This window comes from Etheostoma cragini, chromosome 2 (assembly GCF_013103735.1).
Source record: "Etheostoma cragini isolate CJK2018 chromosome 2, CSU_Ecrag_1.0, whole genome shotgun sequence".
Taxonomy (NCBI): domain Eukaryota; kingdom Metazoa; phylum Chordata; class Actinopteri; order Perciformes; family Percidae; genus Etheostoma; species Etheostoma cragini.
This window is the reverse complement of record NC_048408.1, coordinates 17,343,994-17,361,234: the sequence shown is the minus strand read 5'-3', so window position 1 is coordinate 17,361,234 and position 17,241 is coordinate 17,343,994. Positions and strand designations below refer to the sequence as shown.

Below are 17,241 nucleotides of genomic sequence, written 5' to 3'. Positions count from 1 at the left end.
CATGTCCCCGAAGGCTTCCCATGGGCAAACCACTGTGATGTCTGTGCCAAGACCCTCCATGCCGGGGATATCGTCTCCGAATCTGAAAATGTTTCAATTGTTTTGAAAAAGAAGAAAAACATTAGTCTTAATTTCTTGGATATGTGACTATAAGTTTTGGAAGTATTAAGTTGAAGTATAAGTATCCAGATCCTTTACCTAAGTAAAAGTACCAATACAACAATGTGTGAAAATACTCACTTAATAACCACTGGCTTAATTTCGGAACTTTATAACTTATTTTTTCTTAAATATAGAATCTTAATCTGAAAAGTAACTTTAGCTGTCAGCTAAATGTGGTGGAGTAAAAAGCACAATCTTTCAATAAGAGCTTTCAGTGAAGTAGAAGTATAAATTAGCCGATAATGAAAATACTTAAGTAAAGTACAAGTACCTAAACTTGTACTTAAATACAGGACTTGAGTAAATGTCCTTGGTTGCTTTCCCCCAATGGTGACTTTAAAGTAATCTTACCCTTTCTGGCCTGGTTTTGGGGCCTTGCTCTTGAAGGTACGAGCGGTCCTCTGCTTGAATTTGGGAGGGGCCTTCCTGTCGGCGGGAAGTGCAACTGCTGCATCTGCCATTTTATACGCTGTGAGAGGAAACATTTAACAGTTAATTTGTCAGTCTTGATGTTTAAGACCCTTCCTTCTGCTTCTCCTCTAAGCCCCACTGCTCTGTGCTTGGAACATCCAGGTCAGACAATTGACTAAAGCTGTCATGAAACTCCTTCAGACTCCGTTACACAAACAACTGTCTATTTTTACACCTTGGCTTTAAAGATTACTCTTGGCCAAGTTACAGACTATACATCTTGAGATCAGAACATCACTTCTAATTCAGGCTAGTAAATTGCAAAAAGTGCCGTGAGCCGTAAAAGAAATAGCTCCATATTCAGTATCCTTCATGGGGTAACAAAGTAAGTAATTTAAGTAGAAAGTGTTACTTTCACTATATAATACTTCAAAGCTGTATTTATAAAGTGCCTCTCAAAAAGTAAAAAGAGAAAGACAAGAGAATTTATAACACAAAAGGATGCAGAGTATAAAAGATGTATGTTATGCATTCAATCTCATTGCACAGGTACTGTGTGGGTGGAGACAAAGCCAAAGAAAACAACAAGGGTTTCAGGTTCTTTAAAAACTGATTTGGCTTTTAGGAGACTTCTCAGGCATCTTCTTTTACAGATAGATAGATGGAGAGATAAGTCTAGACCACGCTATAATTTGGTCTAGACCAACAAATATCCAAAGATCGTGCATATGGTGCAGTTGCGGCAAGGAAAACCTTCTTTTAACTGAAATGATTTTGTCTACAACTATAATTTGTCACAATTAAAAGAGCCCAACATATGTACCTTAAGGTATCTATCTGATCCTCCATTCTTTCTTATGCTCCAACCGTAATTCTTATATCAGAATTGAATAATAGGCAAAGCTGGCAGCTGAGATAATTCAGTTTGATCTTACCTTTTGGTTTGGAGTAACACAGTTGGCTTCTGGTCAATGTCTCTCTGCTCAGTTTGTGTCTGGTCTTTCCCCTGGTGTCTTCTTATATATGCCTCCCCACTAATCTCCCTAACATGCTCATCTATGATTTTCTGACCTCTCTGCTATTTAGATTAGTTAAGAGGCTGAAAAGTGTGGGTCATGTCAGGTGGAGACACCTACAATATTACAAGCATCTCTGAGAAAAACAAAATGGGATTCACTGGATGATATGAGTTGTTTTGGAACCTCATTCTATTTGGATGAAGATTCTTTTTTCCCGAATAGGTGTGTTTAAAAAGAAGATTACAAATGTAAAAGAATATATTATAATACATATTCTACAGCACTAATACGTTCAGTTCACCAATGAGTTTGAAGACATAAACAGTGGATTGTTTAAGCTTAAAAAAAAAAATTGACAGAAACATTTTAAACGTTTTTTTATTTGTATTCTTTTTAAACATTTTCTAATTTTAAGATCTCCATCATGATTTTATTTATGTTCTATTGCTTATTGCTGCTCTGCATGTTAACATGTGTCAATCTAAATTATACAAATATGCTGTGTATCAATTGTACATCATGTAATTTAGAAAAAGGTGACCATGCTAGAAGGAGGACTAAATTAAGATTTTCTTTGTCAAATAACATAAATAGTGAAGCTCTGTGGGCAGAATTGGATGTTATGACCAAATCATGGAGTGTGTCTTTAATGATTGACCTCCCTCAGTTATTATAGTTGTTCAGTTAAGTTGGCAGATCTGTCTCAGTGTTGTCCCTCTTTACCCTGAGTCTGTGCCACGAGGCGAGAGATTAGGAGCTGGATACTTAAAGTAAGTGTTCTTTATTTGTCTCTAAGTGATTGATCACCTGAAAGAGATCAGGGCTTCCCTGATCTTAAATCACGTGCCCTGATCCTCGTGCCATGACATGTTTGTTTAAAAATAAGGTGAAAATATATCCTAATCTTTAGTATTGGTACAATTACTGCTGTTTTCTGGCATAGTGCTGTATGCTGTGCTGTGCTGCATTGTATGACTGTGAACTTAATGTAATATTTGAAAACTGCTGTTTTCAAATCTTTACATGGCAGTAAATAAACTGCTCATGTAAAACTGGAACCTAAAAGTAGCCTATATATTACATACCATCAGACATATAGATGTATTACATTAATAATTATAATAATAATAATAATAATAATTATCATTATTCTTATTATCATCATTAAATAGGGTGGCAGTGGTGGAATATGTTCTCTGATCCTTTACTAAAAATGCCACATCTTGAAAATAATCCTTAGAATTCAAAACATTACTAGTAAAGTCAAGGTACAGAAGTATTATCAGCCAAATGTACTTAAAGTACAAAATTAAAAACACTCATTAGTGTTACAGAATATTATATTATTGTTAGGTTTTATTTTTTTAATCACTAACTATTCCATGTAAGACCCTTTTAATGTTGTACTTGGTCAACATGGAGACAATTTTAGATGCTTTGACAAACAAAAAAGTCAAATAAAAGTTTATGATAGATGAAATAACTGATGTATGTGGTGTGCTGTGACAGATAGACAGAAAGATAATGGATGTCTTTCAGCAGATTTTTTGGCTTCAACTTGACAGTCATGCTAATTACTGTCATTCACGCCTGCAACACATAACACCTCAATAGTTCACTTCAATTCAACATGTTGATCGATACATCTACAGTCACTTGGAATACACCTTATGTTTATATATTGCCCTCCTTAATCTCATCTATTCGTGGCTAAGCTGGTACCGAAAAGGACAGAGCAGAGTTGATACACAAAATATTCACATAACATCTGAGTGGATTAGCCACTCAGAGGACTTTAAAAGGGCCAGACAGAAAGAGGAACACCAAAAGCAACAAACAAGACAGACTCATCAGACAGCATCAGAAATACACTTGAAGACTTTAACAAAAGGTAAGATAAAACTGCAGTTGTATTAGTTCTGGCACAGTGAGGCTTTTACTGCTTTGATAACACATAATGCTTCAGAAAAAAAGAAAGACAAACACAGTGATGGCTTTGTAATGTTTGTCTTGAGTATCATGAGGAGCTGAATTGAAATCTGAGATTCTCACTGAGAAGACTTAGTTCTTTGTGCTGGCCTTCTTGTAAGCCCAATCTTCACAATGTACTTTTTTTACTTGATAGATTTGAATGAACCCCAAGGAATTTTAAACACTGGTTATAATTTTTACGATTTTATGATAAGCTTTTGATTTCTGATTTGATTGTAATGACAAAAAAAACCATGGGCTTATTTGAAGCCTTCACCTTGATACTTTAAAAATGTCATTACATTGAATAGAACATAAAACAAAGGAAATGATAAGACAAAATAAAATTGATACAGACTAATAAAATACATACATGTATAAAGAAAGAGCAAAAAAAAGAAACCAAATGGAGTATGAATTAAAAACATGTGTATGTGTGTTTGTGCATGCGACAGTGATTAGGCTATTACTTTATCTGTATGTGCAAAAGTAATGATACATGCTACAAAGTGTTGTACATTGAACTTAAAAAGGCATTAAGATGAGATTTAAAACCCAAACCCAAGGCAATCTAAAGAGGGTGTGTAAATAGGTAAGTTTCAGAAAAGAAAAATATTTAATGAAAGTCATGGTGCAGTGTGAGATATTTGATTTATTACAAAGCAGTGGCAAACAGAAAACTTTAAAAGAACCGACAGTTGCATGGATCTCATAAACGTTGTTCTTTTTCAGTATCCAATTAAAATGGAAGACACAGCCATTGCACTTCCCGCTGACAAAAAGGCCCCTCCCAGATTCAAGCAGAGGGCTGCTCGTACCTTCAAGAGCAAGGCCCCCAAACCCGGACAGAAGGGGTGAGATGGATTTAAGATCACACAAAAAAAAAAACGTTTTTTTTTTTATTTGCCATTTTAGGCCCACTTTCAAACAAAAAACAAACAGAATTTGTACTCATCAGATCTTTTTTGTCCTGTGCACTCAGATTTGGAGACGATATCCCCGGCATGGAGGGTCTTGGCACAGACATCACAGTGGTTTGCCCATGGGAAGCCTTCGGGGACATGGAGCTCTGCGACCTGGCGAAATATGGAATTGTTTAGACAGCCATTGTTCCTCATGTATTCCAACTGTTTACTAAGCAGCTGAAAAGAGATTGCAGCTTTTAATTAAGGTTTTGACCTGGAAAATAAGAAATCCAGTACTCTAGCTTGTCTCATGCACTTTATCTTTGACCAATTCTCCATCATCCTCGTAACAAGTGGTGTCAGCAGCCTGTACTTTCCACAGAGGAAAAAAAAAAAATCAAATGGAGCATGTATTTCACAATATGAAAGAGGGTCCTCTTATTCCACCTCTTCCCCTAACAGCTGCTAATTCAACATGCACATATCTATTTTGTGAATTAGCTTCCTAAACATTTATTTTCATGAGAAAGTCTATGATTCACTTCACTCTTTGGTGAAAAGATCATGTATCTATTTTAGCAGTAGAGAGGAACAACTCCATGAACAAAATAAAAGTTAATAGTTTGACCATCTGTCTTTGGGTTCTTTCTATTATTAACACCACACGTTAAACTGATATTTAAAATAATTTCAACATTTAATAGTCAACAAATAAAAAACAATAAAAAATTTAAAAAAATTAAAAACTACATAGGCCTACACGTAGTTTGTTCTCTCTTGTGTCTTTCACTGTTTTTTACAGTATAATTTTTACAATGACTCACTTAGTGACATGGGTGTGGCCCCCATTTTTTTAGCTGCCATACTTGCATATTATAAAAATATCATATAATAATGAATTCACAATTCACTCAAATTGTCAAAATAAATCTGGCTTCAAGGACAGAGAAGGTGAGGGACAATGGAATGAGATAACTGTGTGTGTGTGTGTGTGTGTGTGTGTGTGTGGCCTCCAGATATCAATGCACATTTGTGTCACTGTACCAATTCCCTGTTGGAGCATCTAAACAGCAAGCAGACAAAGGGGCAGTGCCTTGTGCAATGTTCCAAACCTTTGGCCACTTTATGCGGGGACCTGAAAGGGAGATTTGGGGTCTGTGGGTAAACACAGAGAAGGAAAATTATTACAAGGTCTGTTGTATCTGTGTGATATGGAGGCAATTTCTGATTTATTGTTACATTTAAAAAAGGCATTGACAAACTAAAAAACAGTTACACCAACGTAAAACTAATTAAAATTGCCACTGCTAATGGATAAATTATGAGCAAAGATTAACACACACAAGACATTTGTAAGTTGCTTAGAGTGCAGTGTAAAATAATTAAGTCGTTCTTGTGCTAATTGTGTTGTAGTGTGTCAGAGCGTCTGCCAAACCATCTTAGAATGAGATTATCAATCAAGGCCGACCAGAACAGTCTGTCTTTTTTTCAAGATGCATGTTGTTCTCTGGTGGGCAGAGCTGCAACAGCTGCATCTGCTAGTTACTGAGAGAGTCAGTTCACTGTGGGGCGCATAAGATGTTTTTAATTTTGTGTAATGTATTCATAATCATCATCATAATGTTGATCATATGTGTACCCGTCTGAATCATAATGTTTGATGCCAAAACTCCTGTGAGGATTTGTAAATGAATAACTATATCAATTAAAAATTAAATATTTGCAACCAGGAATCCAAGTACAATCAAATTGTGATGATGTGGCATACCACAGTGTAGTGTAATTTTACTGCTGACAATAAAGTAACAATGAATCATTCCCAAAATTGCAAACAACTACATCCAGGAATCACCCACAAACTATGGCATGTGTGTGGTTAAAAATATGGTTTATAAAGAGAGACTTGATTTGAAAAGCCCATGAGTTTGTGATTGCAACATAAATACAGTGTGTCTAACATCACAAATACATTCCTTCTTAAATCCCAGCGGAAATGGGCTGCAACACAAGCAACAAATAAAAAACTTTGAAGGCTGAGGGTATACAGAAAGCTTAGTGCAGAACCAACCTCTGCTGATGCCTTCAAGTACTGTCTGGTGGTGTGCAGTCCACTTTGTTGTCTTCAAAGTCTTCAAGCTTGCAGCTTACAGGCTGTGACAAGAGTAGGGCCTGAAAACACCCAGTAACAACTGTGACCACCCTGTCACAGAATATTGGATTCTAGAACAGTCCAGTTGCCTCTCCATCAGCTCCACAAAATGTGTACAAAATTTTACAAATACTGCTGTGATAATGTGGACATTGGACGAGGCCGTATGGCTGTGAGTCATTCAGGATTTCAACTCTCCTACTGACTCTTCCTTCCTTCCGACTCTTCCTACACTGATTAGTTGCAATTTCATTTTAGTTGTGAACAAATTACCTTGTAATTATAATGTAACATACAGCCTTTAAGCTGTTTCCATCCCACACATCAAACCCAAACTGCAAACACTCAGACACAACTGACACATTTACCATGACCCACATTTCAGATATGATTCTAGTTGATTTATATTTACGGTGGATCATTTTAGATTATACAAATACTTACCTTTTTTGCTGTATTAAAAGAAAAAGTTTGGGTCGTATGGTTGTTTTTTTCTTTTGTTGCAGTTAAGTTTTTTTTAAATGTGAACTAAAATAAACATTTTAATAATCTTCTTGTTTAATTTTTTAAAATGTGTTTCTTGCTACTGCATGTTCACAAATCTCCACGGCAAACGTTGTACTTTGCACATGCACATTACATAAGTGACACGGTGACAGTGTGAGGAGAAGCTCACGGGGTCTAATGTAAGCCCTTCACACGCCTAACAGGGTTAAAAGTTGTGTAAGTGATGACCGAGAAATCATGACAGTGTTAACCGGACCATGATCTAAATACCAATAATCCAGGTTTACCTGGTTAGATCATGATCTCAACCCTAAAATACTTAGAACTTTGAACTTAGAAGAAGCATCTGTTGGAACACACTCATGTTTTTATGAGCAGAAACCAATTCTGCCCTGATGTCTATGCAGCAACCTCCTGCAAAACGTAATTTTTTAGTCAAAACAAATTCAAAAAAAATAACAACAACAACAACATAAATAAGAAAGTTAAACAAATGAACCTGTTACATGTGGCGCTGGACATTGTTTGCATTATATAAGTTACCCTGAAAATATCAAGTTTCAAAGTTTCACCACATTCCACTTAGAGAAAACACATCACGTTTCTACCACTGTGTGTATTGTAACATCACGTTTTCTTTGTTTATTTGCAGCACCAACTATGGGGACCAACTGGTCCTGTAATTTTTAATTAAATTGGATCTTCTCTGAAACCGTTAAACATTTCACACTTTTCCACAACAAGTCAGAAATGGCCAAAGACAACAATTTTTAAATTAATTTCTGTCCTTCCTAATTTTTTTCTATCTTTCCTCTTTATTGTTCTCCCAGTGTGCCTTTGTGTCAGGAATGCTAACACCAACTTTACTGCACAGCATAAAATGGACAATTAAGACAATGTAAAATGTTGTCTTAAGCAGCACAAACAAATTAAAATAAAGCTATGCTTCTATGCAGAAATACAGAAAACAAAAGAAATATTTCCATCGGATAAAACTGAGCATAAAATAGAAAACAGAAAAAGTGTATATGTTTACGTCACCTCTGCACAACATTCCAGCCTAAAGTCTCCATAAGTGGCAGGTTTTGTCATGCTTTATACATTATATCTCTAATGCAACAGTGTGTCTCTTGCTTTACCTCACTGGGTAAGGATATAGATTGCCTCCCACAACTTACCATATGAATATGTTCTACTAAATCTTGTGCTGTGACACTAGAGAGACAGAATTGTGTTTGTAAGAAGCTTTATTTTCTTGGGTCCTCACCTGAGAAGAGTTGCAGTTTCAGACATCACCTGTCTGTGCATTTAACACAAGTCATGGGTCTATGACATTAGCAGTATTATTGTTGCCCTCAAGCCCTATGTAAAGGTACATCACAAAAACCAGCCCTGAGAATAAGCCAGGACTTTTCACAGCTTTGAACAACACGTTTTTTTAATCTCAGAAGACGATTGTTGGTGTTGTGAAACTATACAGCATGTTAAGTCATAAATTATGAGTCTATGATTCCCCCATAACATGAGATTTTTCGTTATTGCTCTCATTTGCCTCCTTGTACTGAATGCATTCTAACTGTAAACACAGCTAGGAAGCTATTTTTACAGTCTGTTTCACAATAAGAATAACCCTTTTATCTTATATTTTTAGAATTACATGTAAAGAGTATTTGGATTTTATTGACACACAAAAAAGTTGAGAGTGTTCAGACCATTTTGTCCTATGGATTCATTGTATTTTGGTACATCCTGGTTTTTCTGCTCTGTGGTCAACCAAACATGTAACTTGGCAGCAATTTTTAGCAGATTCCTTTTCAATGTGAAATTTGTTTTTGAAAATCATCAGAGTAAAACATCAAACTTCAAATTAATTATTCTTTTTGAGTTTAGTTCAATAATTCCCACTACGCTATTATAAATAATTCTGCATCTGAGAGGCTTTAAGATTTTTTTTATAACATCAACATATAAAACAACATTTCTGTGGTGGTTTGTGGGAGCTGCTGTGGTCTTTTTCTTCGTTCGTTTTAATCAATACTACTTCAGCTGATTTTATGGTAGTTTTATGTTGCAATTTTCATCAACTAAAAGAGGAATTAGATAAAAAAATAAGTTAAAATTTGATTTTCACCTTGGTTTCTTGTAATAACATGTAATAACCCATATTTAAAACAACAGTTATATTCCAGTGTGTCTCCAAATACCAAATTCTAAACTCAAAACATTTACTTCCCTTAGTGTCTGTATGGGGATGGATTTGCTGGGAGTTGTGTCCCTCCTGTGGAGAATGTACTAAAATGCAGTCCAATTGAACTCTTTCACTGGTCAGACAGGCCTGAACTTTAGATTGCCACCACACCACAGTGCAGAAACACACTCACACCTGTCCCCTGTCGCACAGTGACACGTAGTCCAACATCCCAGCACTCCCACTTATCAAGAACACCTGGCTGGTTCTCATGAAAGCCTCCAATCAAATCCCAGCAAAGTTGTGGTGGCCGTCAGAGACATACCAGCGATGACACAACTCTTCATACAGAGTCGAACAGCTACAAAGTATTCTGTGCATTCCTTGGTTTGTTTTCTTTACCTGCCTCGCTGTCATTCTGATAATTTAAAACATGCTAATCACTCTGTTTTTCTCCCTTCTGATGTCTTCTGTCGTTGCCACAGAGAAAGGTAAAATGATTTAACCATACTGCGTCATGTTGGTTTCATTCTAGTTTTCTGTCTGCTTTCAATGCAGATATTCAAACTTGCCTCAAAGTGTTGCACCTCTGCTAGTATAGTTTTAGTTTCTATGTTTGGTTGGTCTATCACTTATTTCACTTGCCATTAAATGTTGTACAATTGTGGATATTACTAGTCCCCTGAGGATGAAACCTGATCATTTTGGCACCTTGTGAGTGCCACCATGAGGTTGACATTTAGATTTTTTTTGGTGAAATGTCTTGACACTGTTGGATTGCTTGCCATGAAATACTGCACAGGCTTTCATGGTCACCAGAGGAGGAATCCTACTGACTTTGGTGATCCCCTGACTAGATACGTTTACACTTATCTAGCATACAATTGTGATAATACTAGTCCCCCAAGTATGACGTTTTCACTCATTTAGTGAAGTATCTTAACATGTACTTGATGGATTGCCACAAAATGTTGTCAAGATATTAATGTTTCTTTGGCAATGTATACTATTATGATCCCCTGACTTTACCTTCAGCAAGACCCTGAGGTTCACATCACGGGGATTCTGAGTGAAAAATAATCTTTAATAGATTGTAATGCAATTTGGTGCAAACAGGATATTATAATAACTTTTGTTGATCATCATTTCAATATTGCCATTTGTCCAACACTTTTGTTTATGATCAAATACCTGCAAAATAAATGACACAAAACCTTAGCTGTACATTTTGTTTATTGTTAATTAGCTAATAAGATGGTGAAGAGAAAAAAAATTAAAATTACACCTAACTAACTTCAGCATGTTAGCGTTTTTTTTGTTTATCATGTTACATAGGATGTAAGCATGCTGACATTAGCATTCAGCACAAAGCTGTGTCTGAGTACAGAGGAGTGTAAGGTACAACGTGTGTTTAGTTGATCATCTTGTGTCTTTCTTTCTCAGACAATGCCCTTCCCAGACTGACTGACACCAAATCTGCTGAGGCCTTTATCGACTCTGCTGAAGTGGTGGTCATTGGATTCTTAGAGGTCAGACATGAAAATTGCATATTTGGAAAAAAGGTCTCAACCATGGGCTCAAATCAGATTTGAGACATTTTTTGAACAAGCCTACATGGGCTGTTTTATGGCTTTGTTTATTATGCTAACATGCATGCAGCAAACCAGACATGTTCAAACAAATTAGCTGAGAGTGAGACTGTGAGGGTTCCAAAAATACAGCATTTGTTTGCACCCTGGTGTTGCTGCTGTTATGAATAGATCTGGAAGAAGAATATATTTCCTGTGGCCACACCTTTGGCAGCGCTGGTACTGTAAGTGCCATGGAGGCGAGCCCTTTGGCCAGACTCTGTGTGTGGGGGAAGATGGCGGGGCCACTTGACAGGGAATGCATGAGTATCTGAAGACTTGTGGGATTGGCTTCATTGACCCTCTCATAAACAAACGCACGGATAAGGTTCACGAGAGGAGAATGGAAGATCGAGCACATGAGAATAAGGCATATTTGGAACATGACCCTGAAGGCAAAAAGAGACCAAATTATTGGTGCTGTGACTCATTGGGAATGAACACATATTACAGGCAAAGTGATTAAATGAATTGCCAAAGCTCATGCAATATTGTCTCAGAAATACACATGATTCACCTTTCTTTGAGTCAGCTGCACCTCTCTCTTCCTAGTATATCTTTTTTTGTTTCTCCATTGCTGACTTTTTCTGCTCCCTTCCCTTTTTAAATTTACAGTACATTGTCTTTGAGGGAAAGGGATGGTAACATGAGAGTTTCTGGTGTCTGAGATACCTACTAAAAACGTTATTCTAAAGAGGAAAAAATACATCCCAACTCTAAGATGTGATATTGTATGCCTGAGACTGCACATCCATGGGTAAAAAAGTGTGAGAAGAGAATGTACATGAAAAGATGAGATGTAACTCACTCTCTTTCCCTCATGTGTATCAGGGAGAGGAAAGTCACGGCTATCAGGAACTCGTTGCAGCTGCAAAGCGAGTTGACTCCGTCCCTGTAGCCATCTGCACTGAGAAAGAGGTGTGGGCAGACTACAACCTCTCCTCAGATACCATCACCCTTTTCAGAAAGGTATTCTGCACCATCTGTCTACATGAGGCACCTTTTTAACAGTGAATGTGATGTGAGTTTTTGAAAAATGTTGATATTAATGTGTGTGATGTGATCTAGGCAGATAATCACCAGGAGAACCTCGTCATTGCAGAAGCCAAAAAGTTAGAAGCTGACGGTCTTGTTAACTTCATCACCATCAACGAGGTCCGATACATTACAGAATACAACCAAGTGGTAGGTCCAACTCATGTAGTCATCACTAGCATATAGGAAATGTTTTTACAGCCTGCCTCTGTCTGTCTAACTGGTCTTTATTTATCCCCTAAAGCTTTACTTCTTCCATCTTAACAATACATTTGTAACAAATTGAAAAAGAAAAAAATGGGGCAACAAAAAAGTTAAACTTCTTATTTTGTAACATTCCCTGCTACCCACTCACTCACCACTCCATCATCACTGTCTCTCAACAGTGGTGGAAGAAGTATTCAGATATTTTACATAAACCAAAGTTGCAGAGCCAAACTTTAAAAATACTCACTATTAAAAGTCTTGCATTCATTTGAAGTACAGAAGTAAAATCAAACTGTACTTAAAATATCAAACGTTGTCAGTATTAGCAAATTATTATCATTGATTACAGCATTTTAATTTTGTGTTTTTAACTACTTTATATACTGTAAAGTAGTTAATTCTTGACAATAAATGATTTCAAATGGTCCAATCTGAATAGTGACTGTAAGATAGTGGAGAAATAAAATGTAGTCAAGTAGACGTATAAAGTTGCATAAAATGGTAATACTAGGGTGTAGTGCATTAGTAGTATAGTACCTCGAAATTGTACTTTTAGTTTTTCTACACCACTGGTGTTCAGAGTATTCCAAGAATATGAACGTTACTAACATGAATGAAAAGCTGATACAAGAACGGTAGGCACACAAATGTCACTTCAAAGAGTACAAAAACAAGCTCAGGTGAGAAGCTTCTGAAAAAGGAAATCATTGTTGACCAGTAGGAACAGAACTTCTTCCATCCTAACCCTCATTCTATGACCTATGTGCTGTTTTTCTTCTCCTCAGACCGCAGTGGGCCTGTTTCATTCAGAGGTGAAGACACACCTCCTGCTCTTTGCCAACAGAGGGAGTAAAGAATACACTGAGCTCAGGGAGCGACTGGGAGCTATGGCCCCTGAATTCACAGGCAAGGTGAGAATATTCAACTTACTTTACCTACAAAATAATATTTTCAAATATGGCCAAGTGATTTTCTAAAGATAAAGTAGAAGTTGCATTACTGCAGTTACTTAATATAATCTATGACAAGCTAAATAAAGTCAAAAAAACTGTGTTCCAGTTTTTGTTTGTGCTAATCAACGGAGCAGTGAAGTCCAACTCCCGGTCACTGGGCTACTTTGGCCTTAAGTCTAAGGACCTCCCTCGGGTTGGTATGTATGATGGTGACTCGGACATGAAGTGGCTCCTGCCGGAGGGAGAGATCTCTACTGAGCGGGTACGGGAGTTCTGTCAGTCCTTCTTACGAGGTGAACTGAAGGTTAGTTATGGCTTACCTAAAATCAGCCACTGCTGATGGTTAGATGTATTATAACCTGTTAGTTGCAACAGCTGGTTAAGATTAAGATGTTGCACTCCGAAGACCTATTTTCTTGTAACAACTGACTTCAAACAATTAAAAAAAAAAAAAAAAAGCTGCAGATTTTAGTGATTTAAAATCAGAAGCACAACATCTCAACATTACTTTCACTCATAATGTTTGAAAATAAGTGTAAAAAAGGAAAGTGGCTGTGAGTTTGTAGCACACCAGTGATGTCCAAAAAATTAGCACTTCTTGTTCTTACTTTAAAGTATATGTGCCACACAAAAGACAGGAAACCTCAACCTGTACACTAATTTGCTCTGTCACACCACAGAGAACTCCAGCTGGGTGTGACGCAGAGTCTGAAGCTCTACAACAAGACAGAAGATACCAGAGTTACAGCCAGACTATCAACAAACTGTGTTACTAAAGAGACTGAAATCTTATGACATTAGTTAAAATAACTAAAAATCCTAGGTGGCTAATAGATGGCATTCATATTTGCAGTTGAATCAAATAAGATATAAATGAAATTGTCAGGGGTCATGCACCAATTACACAAACAATGTCAACCTTGAAGCAGCAGTTCTGTACATTTGTCTCAATGACATATTACAGCTTTCTACAGGATCATTTCTTGAGCAGTAACTTTATTTCTTTTTTAATAATCCCTGGACTTTTACTTGACAAATGTGTTTTATAAATTAGACTGTCCTGTCCCATAAATTGTTTGTTCCACAATTACGAATCACGTTCATTATTTAGTGGTGGCTCCCTCTAGTGGCCTACCATAATTATTACAGGATCAAGGCAGGAAGCGATGTGACAAAAAAGAGCCCAAATTTTGCATGAGGAAGTTGAGATGTTGGTTAGGTCAAACACACACAGGACTTCCACCCAGGAGACTAGGGTTTGTGGCAGAAAATAAAAGTAAATTAAAGTTGCAAGCAGCATTGGACGGGCAATTGTTCCTTAACACGCGTCGGGCACTCAGACACTACAAATCGTCACCAATGAAAAGGGAACTTCCTGCTGAGTTCAATGATACATCATACAAGACTCTACCTTAAATGGTTCACCAGTTATGAAAGGGGCGTGGCTTAATCATAGGGTGTGAGCCAAACCATCACCAATCAAGAATGAACTTCGAAATCTTCAAAGTGGCCGTGTTGAGTGTTTAGCGATGAATGAGAAAGTGGCTGTAACTACAGTGTACATTGTCATATCTGCTTGAAATTTCCCACAATCTACAAAAGTCCAGGCCTGAGGACATTTACAGGCCAATATTGACTTTTGGTCTTGCTCCCAACAGGAAATCAGCCTAATATGACAAACTTCATCGGATTTACATAAAACTTATTGCGTTTTTCCATTAAGGATACCTGCTTGACTTGCCTTGTCCCGGCTTGACTCGGCTCAGCTGCGGTATATTCCCTCTCTGCTGTAATTCACTTATCACACTTTTATGTTTTTCAGGAGGTGAAGCAGGCAGGAACAGAAGCAAAAACAGAGCTCTAAGACTCTAAAACAAATGTAAATGAATTATTAAAATAAAGACTAAATGGAAAAGGAGCTTTTGGTGTGAATTCTGTCTTCTGTGCAAACCCTACAATTTTTTTCTTCCAACTCAAAGGAAACTATACAAAGTGAACAACTGTGCGTGTGTGTCGTGTGTTTTTACTTATTTACCCATGTGTGTTATGTTATGTCTGTTTACGCGAGTGTGAGCTCGTCTGCGGTCTGGTTAGTGGACCACAGGTCACTGGCCACAAGTCGCAGGGATCTGGTGGCTTTTGTTAGTCTGTCCACTTATGTTATTGCCAGGACCACAACACAGTGACCTCAGCGAGACTGACAATGAGCAGACTTGGAAGATATGGACCAAGGTAGTGAAGTCTTCATATATTTTATTCTGGACAGAAAATTGTGTCAGAGAAGTTAAAAAAACATCTGTAGGCATGCATGATAAACTAGAAAATTAATTTCCTGCAGAAAATGCATTTGAATGCTAAAAAGCCAACCTGCTAAATCTAAATTGGATAGCTGGCATAATTACACAAGAAGAAGGTTAAGTAATGAGAATAGTTGGAAAAGTGGGAATGATTTAATTAGTATGAATTTTATTGAAATGTTGAATAATACCAATAATGTGTAAACCAAAATGGAAATTTACTATATAAAAAAAACTGTCACTACACTAAATTGCTGGTTAAAAAGTGTAAGAAGGTAAAGTTGTAGGGAAACGTGGAAAAGTGGAAATGGTAAGTTGTATAAAACTCCTAATGAAGATGTGGAACATTTTTAGTCTTGAATGAACTGATTAAGCATAGAAAGCAGCTGAAGCAATACAAATAGCTTAACAGCTATAAAAAGCAATAGCAATAGCATGTCAGAAAAAGTCCTAAAAAGTAATAATATTATGTGTCAAAGAAATTATGTAGTATGTCAAAAAAAGTAATAAAAAAGTAATAGTACAGAATGTCGAAAAAAGTGATAGAAAAAGTCATAGTAAAGTATGCCGAAAAAAAAGTCATAGTGTAGTATGCCAAAAAAAGTCATTGTACAGTATCTCCCCTTTCATATATGAGCTGTCCTGTGAAATTAAGTTAGTTGGTTATTTAGCTCCCTTTCCTGTCTAAATAAGTCATGGTGTATTATGTTGAAAAAGTCAACATTGTAAGAAACAAGTGATTGAAAAAATCTTTGTGTGGTATGTTGAAAAAAAAACAATTTAAAAGTCATAGCACAGTAAATCAAAAACCCCATAGTACTGTATTTAAAAATATATATATAAAACAATCACAGCATTGTATGTATGTTGAAGAAAGTGATTAAAAAAGTCTAGTAAACTCAAAAATAGTGATAGTGTAGTATGTTGAAAAAGTGATAAAAAAAGTAATAGTGTAATATTTCAAAAAAAGATATGAAAAAGTCATATCATGGCATGCCAAAAACAGCCATGGTATAGTCATTTAAAAAAAAGAAGATAAAAAGTCACAGTATAGTATGTTGAAAAAAGTGAAGAAAAGCAATAGTATAGCATGTCGGAAGAAGTCATAAAAATGTCATAGAATACCGTGTCCAAAAAGTGATGCAGTATGTCTAAAGAGTCATAGTAGAGTATGTAAAAAAAAGTAATTAAAAAGTCATAGTATAGTATGGAAAAAAAAGTGATAAAAAAGCCATTGTACAGTTTGCTGAAAAGACCTGGTATATAGTATTTCAAAAAATAATTCATAGAATTGTGTGTGAAAAAAAGTGATGAAAAAGTCATTTTATAGTAAGCTCAAAAATAAAGTTTGTATAGTATGTCAAAAAATGTCTGGAAGAACATGTAAACTCAACGTAAAATTGGCCCAGCCACCATGCCACTAAATTAAGTATGTACAAAATAATTCATAGTTGTGTATGTTGAAAAAATATGACAAGAAGTCATACTGTAGTTAAGTATCTCAGAAAAGGTAATGGTATAGTATGTTGAAAACAGACATAGTATGGTATGTCAAAGAAGTCATAAAAGTAATAGGACCGTATGTCAAAAAAGTCATAAAAAGTCATAGTATAGTACGTCAAACTAAGTGATAAAAAAGTCATAGTCTTACAAAGTCTTGGACATGTATGTTAAAAAAAAGTGATGACAAGTCATGTTATAGCGTGCCAAAAATGGTCACAGTAATAAGTATTAGTATTTTACAAAAAAGTGATGTAAACTTCATAGTAGAACATGCAAACTCCACACAAAACAGCCCAACCTGGACTG

At 36.3% G+C, this 17,241-nt stretch overlaps 2 protein-coding genes across 2 annotated transcripts; both read left to right on the top strand.

Annotated features, from left to right (window-relative positions):
- Positions 1-3,309: 3,309 nt before the first annotated feature.
- Positions 3,310-5,100, top strand: LOC117935019 (retinal cone rhodopsin-sensitive cGMP 3',5'-cyclic phosphodiesterase subunit gamma-like). The gene is made up of 3 exons (XM_034857128.1): positions 3,310-3,483; positions 4,296-4,417; positions 4,546-5,100. The coding sequence occupies exons 2-3, from the start codon at positions 4,308-4,310 to the stop codon at positions 4,661-4,663; spliced, it is 228 nt and encodes a 75-aa protein (XP_034713019.1). The 5' UTR covers positions 3,310-3,483; positions 4,296-4,307; the 3' UTR covers positions 4,664-5,100.
- A 4,541-nt stretch (positions 5,101-9,641) lies between these two features.
- LOC117936699 (endoplasmic reticulum resident protein 27) lies at positions 9,642-15,050 on the top strand. The gene is made up of 7 exons (XM_034860019.1): positions 9,642-9,803; positions 10,756-10,841; positions 11,772-11,909; positions 12,009-12,125; positions 12,968-13,093; positions 13,242-13,439; positions 14,958-15,050. The coding sequence occupies exons 1-7, from the start codon at positions 9,746-9,748 to the stop codon at positions 14,997-14,999; spliced, it is 765 nt and encodes a 254-aa protein (XP_034715910.1). The 5' UTR covers positions 9,642-9,745; the 3' UTR covers positions 15,000-15,050.
- The last annotated feature ends 2,191 nt before the right edge of the window (positions 15,051-17,241 follow it).

Excerpts from the sequence above, each read along its gene's own strand:
- LOC117936699 (XM_034860019.1), top strand. The coding sequence starts at position 9,746 with ATGCTAATCACTCTGTTTTTCTCCCTTCTGATGTCTTCTGTCGTTGCC. Across the intron at positions 9,804-10,755 it reads TGTCGTTGCCACAGAGAAAG|ACAATGCCCTTCCCAGACTG; the intron begins GTAAAATGATTT and ends TTTCTTTCTCAG. Across the intron at positions 10,842-11,771 it reads TGGTCATTGGATTCTTAGAG|GGAGAGGAAAGTCACGGCTA; the intron begins GTCAGACATGAA and ends CATGTGTATCAG.
- LOC117935019 (XM_034857128.1), top strand. The coding sequence starts at position 4,308 with ATGGAAGACACAGCCATTGCACTTCCCGCTGACAAAAAGGCCCCTCCC. Across the intron at positions 4,418-4,545 it reads CCCAAACCCGGACAGAAGGG|ATTTGGAGACGATATCCCCG; the intron begins GTGAGATGGATT and ends CTGTGCACTCAG.